The sequence below is a fragment of the Pelodiscus sinensis genome, chromosome 6 (assembly GCF_052426305.1).
Source record: "Pelodiscus sinensis isolate ZL-2025 chromosome 6, ASM5242630v1, whole genome shotgun sequence".
NCBI lineage: Eukaryota > Metazoa > Chordata > Testudines > Trionychidae > Pelodiscus > Pelodiscus sinensis.
In genome coordinates this window covers 32581309-32596685 of record NC_143057.1, presented here as the reverse complement: position 1 = coordinate 32596685, position 15377 = coordinate 32581309, and the positions used below count along the sequence as shown (strand labels likewise).

General features: G+C 40.4%; 1 protein-coding gene across 2 annotated transcripts in view; it reads left to right on the top strand.

The window, feature by feature from the left end:
* Window positions 1-15377, top strand: part of DOCK8 (dedicator of cytokinesis 8) — a 148720-nt gene that overhangs the window by 72705 nt on the left and 60638 nt on the right. For both annotated transcript variants that reach the window (XM_075931670.2, XM_075931671.2), the window contains 8 exons: window positions 6951-7068; window positions 7912-7982; window positions 8186-8324; window positions 9488-9589; window positions 10283-10378; window positions 10623-10857; window positions 12437-12601; window positions 13772-13947. In XM_075931670.2, the coding sequence (XP_075787785.2) occupies window positions 6951-7068; window positions 7912-7982; window positions 8186-8324; window positions 9488-9589; window positions 10283-10378; window positions 10623-10857; window positions 12437-12601; window positions 13772-13947 (1102 nt within the window). The remainder of the gene's footprint in view (window positions 1-6950; window positions 7069-7911; window positions 7983-8185; window positions 8325-9487; window positions 9590-10282; window positions 10379-10622; window positions 10858-12436; window positions 12602-13771; window positions 13948-15377) is intronic.

Below are 15377 nucleotides of genomic sequence, written 5' to 3'. Positions count from 1 at the left end.
GAGTATGATTGGGAATTGCTGAGATTATTTTTATTCTCACAGCCACAGTGTTCTTATCAGCAGTGTTCAATGCACAAAGACCTCCAGGAAGTTGAGTCATGTGCAGTCTTCAATAATGTGTGTTATAGTTTGTGGCTGTCCATATCGACATAGTGGATGTTGCTGAGATAATAAATCCAAATAGAGATGTTTATAATAGCAGAGCAGTGTTGCTTATATGAAGATGGCTAAATAAAGGAACAATTTACAGTACAGCACTGTGAAGATAAGGTTTCTCAACTAGAAACAAAAATATCAGTGGTTCTAGCTGATCAAATTTCAGAGTGTTTTGCCTAGCCAAAATGTAGGTTGTAGGGTAAGGTGTCCCTTAAAACAATTAATCTTCATAAAAAATAAAAAGAGATAGAGTGAGAGGAAAAAGTGCTTATTTAAAACAGGGTGGCTACGTCTAGACTGGCATGAATTTCCGAAAATGCTTTTAACGGAAAAGTTTTCCGTTTAAAGCATTTTCGGAAAAGCGCGTCTAGATTAGCAGAATGCTTTTCCGCAAAAGCACTTTTTGCGGAAAAGTGTCCATGGCCAATCTAGACGCGCTTTTCCGCAAAAAAGTCCCGATCGCCATTTTCGCGATTGGGGCTTTTTCGCGGAAAACACTACTGTGCTGTCTACAATGGCCCTTTTGCGCAAAAGTCTTTTGGAAAAAGACTTTTGCACGAACGGGAGCAGCATAGTATTTCCGGAAAAGCACTGACAATCTTACATGAGATCGTCAGTGCTTTTCCGGAAATTCAAGCAGCCAGTGTAGACAACTGGCAAATTTTTCCGGAAAAGTGACTGATATTCTGGAAAAACTGGCCAGTCTAGACACAGCCATTGTATCAGATTCTGACGTCCCTTTGCCTCATCACTTTGCACACTTTGCACCTCAACTGCACTTCATCCAGGCCAGTCTAGCTTAACTGGCCATCACAGGGAAAAGTAAATGAGAACACTGAAGTTCCACTAGCCAGTACTAGGAGCCCAATTGGCCCTGACTGTTCTGGAGATTAGGGAAGCCAAAGATGATAAATGAGCCTTATTTCTACTTCGTGCCCTTGACTACTACCTGAGGAACAGGATTATAATCTCTTGTCCCCCACTTTATCTCTTTTTGGAGGTTAGGCGTGGTTACGATGTGTTTACTTTTTCTCCCCTCCCCGTATTAACTACAGCAATGCTGATGTCAACATTCAAAGGCTTTTCGGAGGGGTTGTCTATTTTGTTTTTGAGAAATAAAAACAAAGGATAAATTCCTGCCCTTAATGAAGTCTTGCCATTAATTTTAATGGGTCTAGGAGTTCACCCAACATGCCACATGCAATCTTCAAATATACGCTTGTGTCTCTCCTTAAAGTCAATGGGAGGCAGGTGCATGTATCTAAGGGCAGAATGTATTCCAATAAAAGTGCATGCAGCATCTAAAGAATGTGCCTCTGAGAAACATTTTTTATAAAATGTAAAGACAAAAACCAGTTAGCCTCCCTGTCACATCAGTAATACCACTACGGGCTTTTGCAGACCCATCTCTCTGGGCAGCTCTCATTTGCCAGCAAGAACGGAGTGGGTAGTTAGTTCAGTTATAGTTCGTTCATTATGTGAGTCTGGACCGACGTCTGGACGTGCATAGCCCTAAAAAGTAGCCAACATTTGCCTAAACTGGAGTTAACATTCACTTTAATTCAAGCAGCACTGATGTTTCAGATTAATAGCAACACAAATGTGTTAACAAAAGGGAACAGTATTCTAAGTGAGTTCAGGCATAAAAGATAAAGTTAGAAAGGGCTGTGTAGTGGGTGGGAGGGAGGCCTCGCTGCCTCATTATATTAGTGGAAAAAATCTCATTCGGTACACCTCTATACTACAGTAATATTGTGTTCAATCAGTTGATTCACTTGCTTATCACTTGAGGTTCAGCCCTTTATACACCAGTAACCTTAGCAGTGGATTTTTCTCAGGTAAAACCCTGACCCAGCTTCTCTCTGTTGCTTGGGCATAGATGCCATGTTCTCTCCTCCGTCACTTTTTACGGTGAAGTTTGCCTCCAGCCCTTGCTAGCTTGATGGTTCTGTTTACACAATATGTAAATACATTCTCATTGTCATTGCAAGAATTTTGGAAATGACTCCTAGGTGGGGAAGACATATTCCTTTGTCTGTGGCAGATCTGGTTTGCCTGGTTCAAACACACGTTAGTCATACTTCTAGCATGTATCCATAACTTTTAATACCTACTGCAAACATACATCACAAAAGAATATTAATGATCAATTAGTTATTAGTTTTCCAATGATTACTCATGAGGCATATGTTGTACTGAGATTATGACAAGAGTGTGTAGGGTGTGAATAGAGGGGTGCTTAGTGTCAGAGATTGCCATGTCCAACTCCTTGTTTACTCACCCCCTGACAGAGTGGCTTGTACTCTGTGCAAAGTGCCTGTACTCAGAACAATGCTAGGGCTGCCATGTGTATCTGGTTCCTGCACAATGGGAGGAAGCTCCATTTACCTTACTTCTCCAGACTTTGCACAGGCTCAACAGGATACGTTACAATCTGACCCCTTATGAATGCAAAACATTTAGTGCTAAATGCTGCCCTTTCCTGTCCCTAGTTGTGATGGGGGTTATGCAAATGTCAGACCAGTGGAGATACATGAGCATTAAGGCGGTCAGAAGTTGGCCCTTATCTATGTTCTTGCTAGAGTAATTCGTATATTGGCACCTCCTCATATGTGTAGGCAGCAGAGAGCTCTCTGTTTTCATGTGATTTTACACATCTTTCATCTTAAGTCACATCTAATGTAAAATCTAGCACTCTAGGTCATTATATGGATTTGTGGCACCCTTTATATAGCTGCAGGTCCATAAACCAATGAACAGATTATACAATTTCTTCTTTATGTGTTTTTTCATCTCTGACAGGCGTAATATTGATAATATCCTTTGTTTAATAAGTCATTCACCCAAGCATAATTCAATAGAAGTTACCGATATATTTTGCACTTTACTTAGCTGTTTCATAACATCATGTTGGAGAGAACCTAGCTGAATGGAAATTGCATATAAAAATGTAAGCGGTAGATTGCATTACTCTGTGAGACTTGGCACACAGCACAATGAAAGCCAAGTCATCCACTAGCTTGTCCGTTAAGCCATGTTGCAGTCCATCTAGCACGTCCTAGCAGATAAGTCAACCCATGGTGTGTTTTATTTTCACTGCTAAGCGTGCTACATATCACAAAGTACTGCATCATTGAGAAACATTGAGAAACAGAGCTAAGTTTTGTCCCCCTAAATTTATTTGTAGTTAAAGAAAAATAATAGTAAAAATAATAAAATAATAATTAATAATAATACTTAGATGTTGTGCTTTTCATCAATGATCTCAAACTGCTTCACAGTATGTCATATATTTTTCTTCACAAAAACCTTTGTGATATTGGCACCTACTACCATCATCCCCATTATACAGATAGGCTAAGTCTACCCTGCAAGGTTTTTGCGCAAAAATGGCCGTTTTTGCACAAAAACCTGCGGAGTATCCACACCTCAAATGCACTTTTGCTCAAGTAAATCAACACTAAAACGGCAGAAGAGAGGGCTTTTGGTGGTGTAGGTAAACCTCCTTCTACGAGGCATAACTCCTTTTTGTGCTACAGCTGTTGTGCTAAAAGGCAAGTGTGGATGCTCTGCGGGTTTTTTTTGCGCAAATAGAGTCTACCCGAAAAGCACAGGTGTTCTGATGGCCATTTCTTGCACAAGAGCATCCATGTAGTGTAGCTGTAGCCCATCTGTATAATAGGGATGATGATAGCAGGTGCCAATATCACAGGTTTCTGTGTGTACGTGCTTTTGCGCAAGAAGTTTTTGCAGAAGATATCTTTCTCAAAAAGCTTCTTGTGCAAAAACCCTGCAGTATAGATCTAGCCATGGAGAACTGAGGCACAGAGAGGCTAAAGAGATGTTTAGACTTCTCCCCTCCTCCCCCAGTAGAACAAAGACACACCTGAACTCTGTGGGATGAACCCAGATACATACCCTACATGGCTCTCCAGAGCCCAAGCAGTGCCTCTCCCATCTACACTGCTGTTTTGTGTGGTGCAGTGCCTTTCCACTATTGGAGTTTCCACTGTTGAAGAAAGGTCTTTGGCAGAGCAGCAACAGCAAACAAAGTCTCGGGCAGCTTCCTGGTGCTGGAACTTTTCCTCACTTCCTCCCTGTGGCAGAGCATTACCTTGCCTCAATGAAAGGCTTTGGCAGCAGAGAGCTGCCTGAGTTTCCCCCCACAGTTTCCCTCCCTGAGTTTCCCCCCACAGTTTCCCTGACATGTATAGCTACATGTTCCTTACATGCCACTGTTAGTTCCCTGCTTTGGCACAATCTTCCTGTGTGACCCAGGGCAAGTCACTTTGGCTGCTTGAAAACTGGGGACTTTTTCTGAGAAAATGTTCATGAAAGAATGGTCCAGTGATTGCAGCACAAGCTTAAGGTGTGGAAGGCCTGGACTTAGTGGTGTGCAGTACAGACGTAGCCTAAGTGACAAGGATATATATAGTACTGCTGAGCTGTTTTGTGTGCCATTTATGATTGCAACAATTACAAGTAGGATATGGGAAATGGTGACCACTATTCTAAGTTTTATAGGATACCTTCTGCTCATGTTTATGCTGCAGTTTCAGCCAAAGATTTTTGCTCGTTACCCAGTGCTAATTTCATTCCCACTGTGCTAGGTAGGGGACTGCTTAGTAAATCTGATCTACATTGGACAGGCAGAATGAAACATGTGAGAGACAAAATCATGCAAATCATGCTTTTCATATCATATGGCCATTGGTCTACATTAAACATTGTCAACATTTAGCAGAATCCTAGCTAAAGAAAAGTCTTCTAGAGCTTCCAGAGCATCATAAAAATGACTTCACAACAACCATGTTTTCCTCCCTTGAGGCTTTTTTCAGAATGGGATAGTGCCCATATAGCTGAATGGCAAATTTGGCCCAATGAGTGGTATAAAGTGAATATTGTTTTGCTGTTATAGTATGCAGAGATGCAACTTTTTATTTGTAATGAACACAGTATTGTGCCAGCCCCACTGAAGTCAAAGGTAGTTTTGCCACTGACTTCACTGGGGCCAGGTTTTACCCTTGGATTTTAAAGTATCCTTATGTACCCTTGGGATTTAATCCTTCAGATTCATCCAGTGTGATAGCCTTTTCTCTACTCCCAAAAGTCAATGCGGCTTTGTGCAGATGCAGTGATCTGCCTGTGTAGAGAAGCTTGCAAGATTTGGGCTTAGTTAATTGTAAACCTATACTGCATTTCCAGGAGAAGCACCATTTTTTTGAAAAAAATATGTGTATAAAAATGAATGAAAATCAGTCCCCTAAACCAGACACTAAGAACTACAGGTTGAAAAACTATGTAAATGCATCATTAACCTGCTTTGCTATTGAGTTGTTATAATTGTGGCAAATGTGAAATCAAGTTGCTGAGTTTATTCAGTGAATATTTTTTCTCATCTCTGAGCACAACCTTCAGCCAGAGCCAAATTCTCTGTAACTGAGAAGCAACAGCCCTATCTGGCAATGCTCTTTATTTGTTTTGTGTTATTAAGAAGTGCTTAGAAGCTTCCCCCCCCTTTAACATTTGCAGACAAAGTAGGTTCACTTTCCTGAATAGAGTTTTTTTTAAATTTTCATTGTATACAGTAGGAATGTTAATTTATTACAGAATCAGCACATTTTACTGCATGAAAATGGCTTTCATTTGTTTCCATTTCAAGTTGCCTCATAATAAGCTATATCTCTAGGTTCTGGAATGCGAGGGGAATGAAGGATTAGCTGAGACCCAATGTACCTTGAACTTTCCCTTCCTTGGCAAGAAAGCTTTAAATGCTAGCTGTGAAAGTTGCGAGATTTCTGTCCCCCGCCTCCCAGCAATTATAAAATCAGACAGCTGCTGTCTAAAGAGTAAACTAAAATTTTTAAAAAATCAGTGAACTGCATCATTGCAGCTAGCACATGCAGGCTACTTTGTAGTGATCTAAGCAACACATTAGGTGGACCTGGATTAAAAAGTTTGTTGGTTTGAGCAAAATATCTAGTGAAACACAAAATAAGGTGAGTTTTTTGTTTGTTTGTGAGACTCCCCTATTGCCAGCTTCCTTCCCCACAAAGGTACAGGCTCCTGTTCTTCCCTCCTATCAGCTTTTGCCATTTTCAATGAGCCTCTGGGTGCCATTGGTACTCCTAGATTTTCAGGGATCATCAGATGATACACTGCTGTCCTATAGAGAAAGATAATTATATATATACTGAGGGAAACATTTGTTTTAATTGTTGGCTAGTTGATGGAATGATGTCCTCCATAATATGTACTCAAAGTTTCCTGAGAAGAGGGGTGGAAACAAGGGGCTTCCTTGGCCCCTTTCTCCAGCAGTGGGACTAGTAACAGTTGTTCTTCTCTCTGTCTGTCTAGCAAGTTAGCAACTAATGTAGGCTTGTCTTTGCTACGGTATCTGAATGGGAGTTGTATTTGTTCTCACACAAGAATGGAGATTTTCTTGGGTCCAAACTCTCTGGATTGTCTCACAGCCTAGAGTTAAAGGGCTGGGTGACAGGGTACATTAGAAGAATTAGGGAATACCAATTCCCTACCTCTCTGTACCTCTCAAAGGCACAGTTTATCTTTAGGAATACCCCAAAATACGGGTTCTTTATTGTGCAGTACCAAAACCATACCCTTGTCCAACAAGCTGTATAGCTAGAAAGAGAACTTTCAAAGTCTTCATTCTCCAGGTGGAATTACAGCATTGGATGAAGAAGGACCAAATCAGATATTGTGCCAAGTACTTTGTTCTTCAAAAGCAAATAATTGTTCCTTACTCATTTATGTTTTTTTTATTTTGCTTCCAGAAATCTCCTTTATGTTTACCCTCAGAGGTTGAATTTTGCTAATCGACTTGGCTCTTCAAGGAACATTACCATTAAGATTCAGTTTATGTGTGGAGAAGATGCTACCTGTGCAATGCCGGTAATACAGACTAACAGGATCAGACTTTTGCAGAGTGTACTCAGCTGAAAAACTAACAAAGCATGTGGAGGGTTGACTCGTAGCTCTTGTGCTTCACACACAGCTACGATTTTTGTGAGCCATGCACTGAAGCCAGAATGGTTTCTATCACAGTGCTCATACAGCTCCCATTAGGAAGCAGGACTTAAGGACTGAGGAACACCAACTGAGACTTATAATTAGGGTGGAACAGGAATATAATCTTCTGTATTCTCTAATCCTTCATGAAAGAGCAAACACTCGGTAGATTCTATTTAAAAAGAAATAACATTGCCTTCTAGGTTAATACCATATTGGAAACTACCAGTAAATCCACAGAGCTTCAGAACCCTGTTAAGAATGTTATAGCCTGTCTCCCACGCAATAAATTCTGGACACTTTGAATACACAAATACCAGACCTAGCCATTCCCAACACCGAGGACGGAACCTGTGACCTTGACACTGGAACAGAAAATACATTCATAGTGAGACAGGGCTGGTAAACAGCTTTGGGTTGCAGACAACTATTCCATTCAGCAGCCCTAGATATTTTTGTATGCATGAGAGACTTTGAAACCTTGATGTTCTTTTAACAATGTTTTCCTTTTAGATGTTTAACTATGAGGTATTTAAGAAAGAATTGAAATGTGAGTTCTATTTTCTATCAGCATGTTGTCACAAATGAGGGGTGTAATAGATGTACTCCCCATTCATGACAACCTGTTGATAGAAAATAATTTTTCAATGTTTAAATCTTTTAAAAAGTTATGTCAAATTTGATAGCTCAATGCATGATCACTATTACTTTTATTTTTGAATACAGATCATTTTTGGAAAGTCTTCAGGTCCAGAATTTGTGCAAGAGATGTACACTGCTATCACATATCATAACAAGTATGTGTACTGTTATTTATTATTATTATTATTATTATTATATATTAAATACCAACCATGTACTGAGGGATGCTTTTAACTGTGCATATCTTTTTAAGTTCTTTAAAAACTAAACAGTTGATTAGTGAAATTTTATAAAGACAAGGTAGTCTTCCTGCCTATTTTGTATTTCAAGAGGGGTGTGTTTGGTATTTTTAAAATAGGTCTCCTGACTTTTATGAAGAGGTGAAAATTAAACTGCCAGCTAAACTCACAGGAAAACACCACCTACTGTTCACATTCTACCATATCAGCTGTCAGCCAAAGCAAGGAGTTTGTGCAGAAACCCTCCTGGGATATTCAGTAAGTCACCTGTGGTTTACACTTCAGCTTTGGAGGCACACAGACTTTTTGCAACAATAATTAGCTAATTTCCTCACATTGTCCCCAGCCAAAATGGCTAAAACACTCTATCTTGTTGTTAGAGAGACAAGATGGGTGAGGTAATATCTTTTATGGGAGACATCCTGGGGCTAACACATCTGCAACAACACTGCAAATAGCAATTTCCGGACATGAATAGGTCTTAATTTTAACACTCCACGTCTGCATTCAAATGTTACACCTTTTGTGGCTACATCAAAAAGAATTAATAAGCACAAGTACAGATCACAGACTGAGGGAGATGCCCTGACCCTGCAAAGACTTCTGCGGGCGCTTAACTTAACACATTGAGAGTGGGCCTAAAGAAGTCTGGCCTTATGCACTTGCTCTTTTCTATGTCAATTTACAAAAAAAAAAAAAAAAAGGAAAGGAAAGTGCTTGCCTTTATAATGGGAATTGTCCCACTGAAATCAATGGGTTGCTCATTTGCACAAGTGTTTTGAGGATCAGGAATTCGTTTTCTATGTTTGCAAGGTTCCATTCACTAAATCAAGGAATGATTCCAATCTGTTATGCTTGAATGCATCCCCCTCTCAAACTTGAGTGGCATCAGAACGCAATGTATCCAAATGTTGTTTGGATGAATCCTTCTGATGCCGATCCAAGTAATCTTAATGGCAACGATAGCCAGAGGGTTCAATTTATCCCTGGCATAAGTTTACTGATTTAATGGAATTACTCCAGAGATTTCTTTAGCCCAAGATGTGTTTTATTCTGATTCAGAAACACTGTTGTTTCCTATACATAGACTCTATAATTTCCTGGGAAGATTCATCGGGATAATTTCTGCTAGTCATGAAGAGCCTAGTATTATTTTTGTTGTTGTTGTTGTTGTTCAGAAAGAATAGATTTTAAAAGCAGTCCAAAATGGCGGGGGAGGAGGGACACATGATGACACTTCTGCAGTAGCAAACAGTGAACTGAAAATGCAAAGATTTTGGCAGAAATTACTGTGGCGTAACAAACAGTTCTTGTCGATATCTCATCATTATTCTGTTGACTGTAATTATTACAAACCAGATCAACAGCCATACTCATATGCAGTAACGGATATCACTTTATTTTTGCCTTATTTATTTTAGTGGCTGCCAATTCTATTAAATGATCGTCTCCAGACTGGACATTATTGTCTCCCTGTGGCTGTGGATAAGTTGCCTTTAAACTATTCAATGCATTCTCCAGAGGTAACGAACAAAATTTGTAATACATACTATTTCCCTAGTTAAAGGGGCACTGTCGGTATTTTAGGCAAATGCTGGGACCCTAACTTAAATGGAGGATCCGTTCCCCATGGTTTAACAAATCAGCCAACTAATCAACCAGGAAAACATCTTTAAAGAAGATGCATAAACCAAGTGGCTATACATTCATGCACTTGCTTGTCAGTACCAAAATAATTGCTTGCTAGTGCCGCTGTCACTGACCTCCTAGAAACTCCATCCTTGGGTTCTGGGTCATATGGTCCTGAATACTCTCCAGCTACTTAGTGGCTCAGAACATTCAACTGTCCCACAGTACAGGGGAGTGTCACTGCCTGGAGTCTTCAGGAAAGATATTGCCTGGGATGGAGAAGCAGGGGTCGGATTCCCCCAGGAAGGCAGCAAAGATGAGGACAGAGCCCCTTTAATGCAAAGGGGACCAGAAAGATGCAGCTGCATCACTGACCTCAATCTCTCTGGCAGAGCAAACCAGAACCCTTGTGAAGAATGATTTAGAGTGAAAAGATGTAGAATAAAAAGGTGATACCTGGAGCATGTCTAATTTCTAACTAAAAATCACCCTTAAAAGCTACATGTGCTCTAGTAAACAGTGTTTGCTATTTGGCTGCTTATAAGAAAAAGTGCTAGGCTGATTATCTTCTTCTGCCTTCAACACAGAAAGTTCCATCACAGACACCTCCAATAAAATGGGTCGAAGGGCACAAGGGGGTATTTAACATAGAAGTGCAGGCTGTTTCATCTGTTCACACTCAGGTAAGGAATCTACAGCCAATCTGTTACATCCAGCGTAAGTTTCCTTTGAATTATCGGGGGTTTGGATGGCTAAGGGGACTGGTGCATGGTATACAAAGCTCTTTGCCTCTCAGATATCTGCTGGTGACATTTTTAGCTCTTGGTCACTCATCTTGATTGTTCTGTGACTGCTTGTGGATGCAGCAGTACAGAATGTGCCGTAACTGCCCAGCGTCACATGCCAAGTGTTTAATTGTATTCACAGGACAATCACCTGGAAAAATTCTTCACTCTGTGTCATTCTCTGGAAAGCCAAGTCACCTTCCCCATTCGAGTGATGGATCAGAAGATCACAGAGGGTACTCTGGAACATGAGTTGAAACTCAGCATTATTTGCTTGAATTCCTCCCGCCTTGAACCTCTGGTCTTATTTTTACACTTGGTGTTGGAGAAACTTTTCCAGCTGGCTGTGCAGCCCATGGTTATTGCTGGTCAGACAGGTACTTATTGAAACATGGACTTTGACTAATGGAATAGCATTAGTATTGGAAAGGTCCTTCAAGCAAACCAGATGTGTGGAAGGGAAACATTTGGCTGAACAGACTGGCTCTAAATTGATATTAGCTGATTTAACTGCTAGAGGATATTTATAGGACTTTGAGAGAGTTGCAGGAAGTTGAGCACACTACTTATTTGGATGTTCCGCAAATATTTTGCACAAAGGTGCAGTATCTGCAGACTGACATTTATATCAGTAAGGGGACATCTAAACTGACACTTATTTTGGAATAAGCTATTCCAGAAGAAATACTCCAAAATAACTTATTTCAAAATAGCGTGTCTACACTATAGGGAAGCCTCAAAATTAGTCTGAGGCTGGCTCCCCTAATGTGAACACCCTACCTTGATTTAGAGCCCCAGGAAGCACTGGGGAGTAATTACTTTGAATGGCCCCGGGGGAGGAGCTATTTTGAAATAGCTGCAGTGGAGCATCCACACTACAGCTATTTTGAAAAAGCTGTTTTGGAATAGGCATTATTCCTTGTGGAATGATGTTTACAGAAGTTGGAATAAGCCGTCTGTTATTTCAAATTTATTTTGAAATAATGGAATTGCTGTGTAGATGCTTGCATTGTTATTTTGGAATAACGGTCGTTATTCCCAAATAATGCTGCTGTGTAGACGCACCTTAACACAATCTCCACAGTTAGAATCAACACCGACGGGATGTCTAGACTACACGGCTCTGTCACCAAAGCCATGTAGATTAGTTTACTAGACATACCCAAATGAAGCTGCAATTTAAATAACAAATGCCTTTGATGTTGACTGCAGAGCGTCCAGACTACAGTGCTGTGCCGCCAAACAGCTGATCGGCACAGCGCGGCAGCCATTTTAATTTAAATGAAGTGGCGATTATTTAAATCGCCACTTCATTTGGGTATGTCTAGTAAACTAATCTACATGGCTCTGCTGACAGAGCCATGTAGTCTAGACATACCCCAACAAGAATGTTTGAAGGGATATTAAGCTTTGTGCTTAAGGGCATGATGACTTAGTTAGGTTATCAAAGGTGAGGTTGGTGGAGAGGTTTTCTACATGCTGTTCTTGCTTTGTTTGCTCTACGTGCAAAGCAAAACTGTTTTTTGTGTGATCATTAGGTTGTGTTAATATGATATGCAGTCCTGGTACAAACAAAGAAACAAAGAAACAAACCTCTTCCCAATACCAGGTAGTGCCAATTTGCCAGAGTTGCATTATTACAGATTTGGAGATCATATCAGGAAAAGACTTATGGGGTGGAGGGGGGGTAGATAAGTCCACATCTGACAACTGCAGGTTTCATACATCTTTCTTTGAAGCAATTGGTGCACTCACTGTCAGAGAGAAGAGACTGACCTCAATGGATGCTGGATTTGAGACAGTTTGGCAATTGTGATGTTCCTGTGTTCAACTATGAATTTGTTAGGGGCTAGATTAAACAATGAATGGATCAGATGATATCTGCCAAAAAATGTGCTGACTTAACTAAGTTATGCCCTTTAATACTGAGACTAATTCTTTCCCTTTGGTTCACAGCCAATTTTTCCCAGTTTGCTTTTGAATCTGTGGTCGCAATAGTGAACAGTCTTCACAACAGTAAAGATCTGAGCAAGGACCAGCATGGGAGGAACTGTCTCTTGGCATCGTACATCTATTATGTGTTTCGCCTTCCAGAGCCTCAGCAAGATATTGCCAGACTAGGTATTCTTGCTGCATGCTCACTAAAGTAATTCCCTTCTCTCTGACCTACCCCAATCTCTTTAAGCATCAGAGGTGTGCATGACTCTTGACATTTGGAGTAATTTGTACTCAGAAGAAGCAGGATTTAAAATGTAATGTATAGTACATGCAAGAAATAGGAGAGAGAGCTGTGATAGGTTTCCCCTGAGGTGCCACCTGGAGCCTTCTGACCCACTAGCCTGGATACCCTCTCACACTGTGCTACTGTGGCAATCTATAAAGCCCTCCAGCCTGAACTGTCACCAGCCTTCAGCCAAGTAGGGACACACCCAGTGTCTCTAAACTCCAGCTTCACAGCCTCACACCACAGAGCAGTACCCTCCTGCCCTAGTCAAATCTGGCCAGTATATAGTTTAATGTCCAGTCTGCTTCTCCCTCAATAATAAGTGGAAAATGCACACCTGTGGTAATCAAGCAGAGTTTTTCTCCAGCTACTCCAGTCAGAGATCGCCGGTTTAGAATAAAACAAATTAACTGCAAGATTGTAAGTGATTATAAGAGATAGCAAACGAAGTAAAGCAGATGACCTACCAAATAAACAAAACATGCAAACTAAGCTTAATATACTAAAGAGATTGGCTATGAATAGCAGATCCTCATCCTGAGAAATGATACAAGTGGGCTGCAGATTCTTAAAGGGCAAGTTGAACTAGCTTTGCAGCTTGGAATCCCCAGATCTTTCACACACAGGAATGCCCACCAATAGAGGGGGGACAACTGCCCTGGGGCCAAGCAATTCAAAAAGGCCCATGGTTCAAAAAGGCCCACAGTCTAATGTGCAACAAGGAGCTAACGGGCTGTCTCTGAAGTGGAAGGAGAAAGGAACGAGAGAGAAGCTGCTGATTTGGAGCTGTTGCTCTGATCTCCCTGTGGTACACTCTCTCTCAGTGCTGTGCTGGACAGTTTACGATCCTTCCCCTAAACCTGCATGCTCTTGCTGGGTGCCAACTTAAGTTATCAAAAGTGAGGTTGGTGGAGAGATTTTCTACATGCTGTTCTTGCTCTGTTTGCTCAAGCTGCAGAGCACAACTGGCTTTCATGTCATCATTATATTGTGTTAATATGATAGCCAGTCCTGGTAAAAACAAATCAACCAACTAACTAATTGAATAAACTCCTTCCTATGACCAGGTGCAGCAGGAAGCGCCAATTTGCCAGAGTCTCGTTATTACACATGTGGACGCACCTCAGCTGTGTCTGTTGGGTCCAAACTTCTGCAAAGCCGGGTGATGAGTTGCAGCAATCCAGATATCGCTGGTGTACAGACTGCTACTGATGAGGAAGTAAAAAACATCATGTCATCAAAGGTAAGGGAGGGGGGAAAAAGCTAGCTAGGTAGAAATGTGCCTAACTCCAACCCAGGTTGGTGAACCCAGATACAGATTTTGTGGGTGGACTCATCTCTACCAGTATATGGTGCATATACCACCAAGCAGTGTTGCTGTTCACCTGGGACCTAAAACAGCAAGCTAAAGCTCTGTTGCTGGATCTTTAAGTCATTTCTCAGAGTGTGTCTAGACTTCATGGCTCCCTCAATGGAGCCATGTAAACTAGTTTACCCGACATAGGCAATGAAGCGGGGATTTAAATAATCCCCATGCACTTCAAGTAAGAGACTAGGTGGGATGTCTGTCACCTGCACAGTGATTTTACATCCGCTAGCATGGCACCAAAAGCATCTGCTTTTGGAATTCATTCTCTTCTGAGTTCTTAATGGAACTTAGAAGAAAACCAGTTTATGTTTCTCTTTTTCTTATTCAGAATGACATAGACTCAGTGGTTTGTTTTCAAACTTGCTTAAATGACACTCTCTGAAATCTGTTCTCCATCCAACATGCATGTGCCTCTTCAGTTAAAGTGAATCAGACTTTTGTGTCTAGATTGAGGGAAATAATAAAATAGAAGAGAATAACTAGTCATATTTGCAAGTTATGAATATTTGATTTATTTATATGGACATATTTATTCATCCATATCAATTTCTAATGGTGCAGATTTGTATTTAATTGTTTATGAATTTTCCTCCTATTTGCTACGTGCTAAAACATAACTCAGGTCTAGGAGTTTTTTTAATTCACCCAAATTAATATAAAATTAACATGCAGGTTATTAAAGCTGCATCACATTAATATCAACATTCCAGGGTATTAAAACTGCTTCACAGCAATTTACAATGCTTGGCTGGGTACTGCCATTTCACCACTTTTTAAATTGACATTGTTTTAATGAAAGAGACTCCCCTATGTCATTTTATTTAGTGCTTCTACATTTGAAAATTCCTTCAAGAACAGTCCTTGTTGAGTGAATGAATTAAGAGAGCTTTAAAACCTAAATACAGTACTTAGATAGGCCACGTGGTGGAGGTATTTACATTACTTTTCTTTATCTTTTGAATTCCAAATCTTAGCATAGATTTTTTTTTATTTTATTTTATTTTATTATGGAGTATGTATGAGAGAGGATGGCAAGGGAGATATTTTGGGGAGGAGGGTTGCTTTGTTTTTATTTTTTTATAATTAGTATCTGACTCTCCTTTGTTAATTCATTAAGGCTATGTCTACACAGCAGCGTTATTTCGGAATAACATAGCCTGTGTCTATACACAAGCAGTTATTTCGACATAATGTCGAAATAATGTTGAGCTGGAGGACTTCTTATTTTGACTCCTGTAACCTTCATTGTACGAGGAGTAAGGGAAGTCAGGGGAAGAGTGCTCTCTCTTGAAATAACTTCTGTG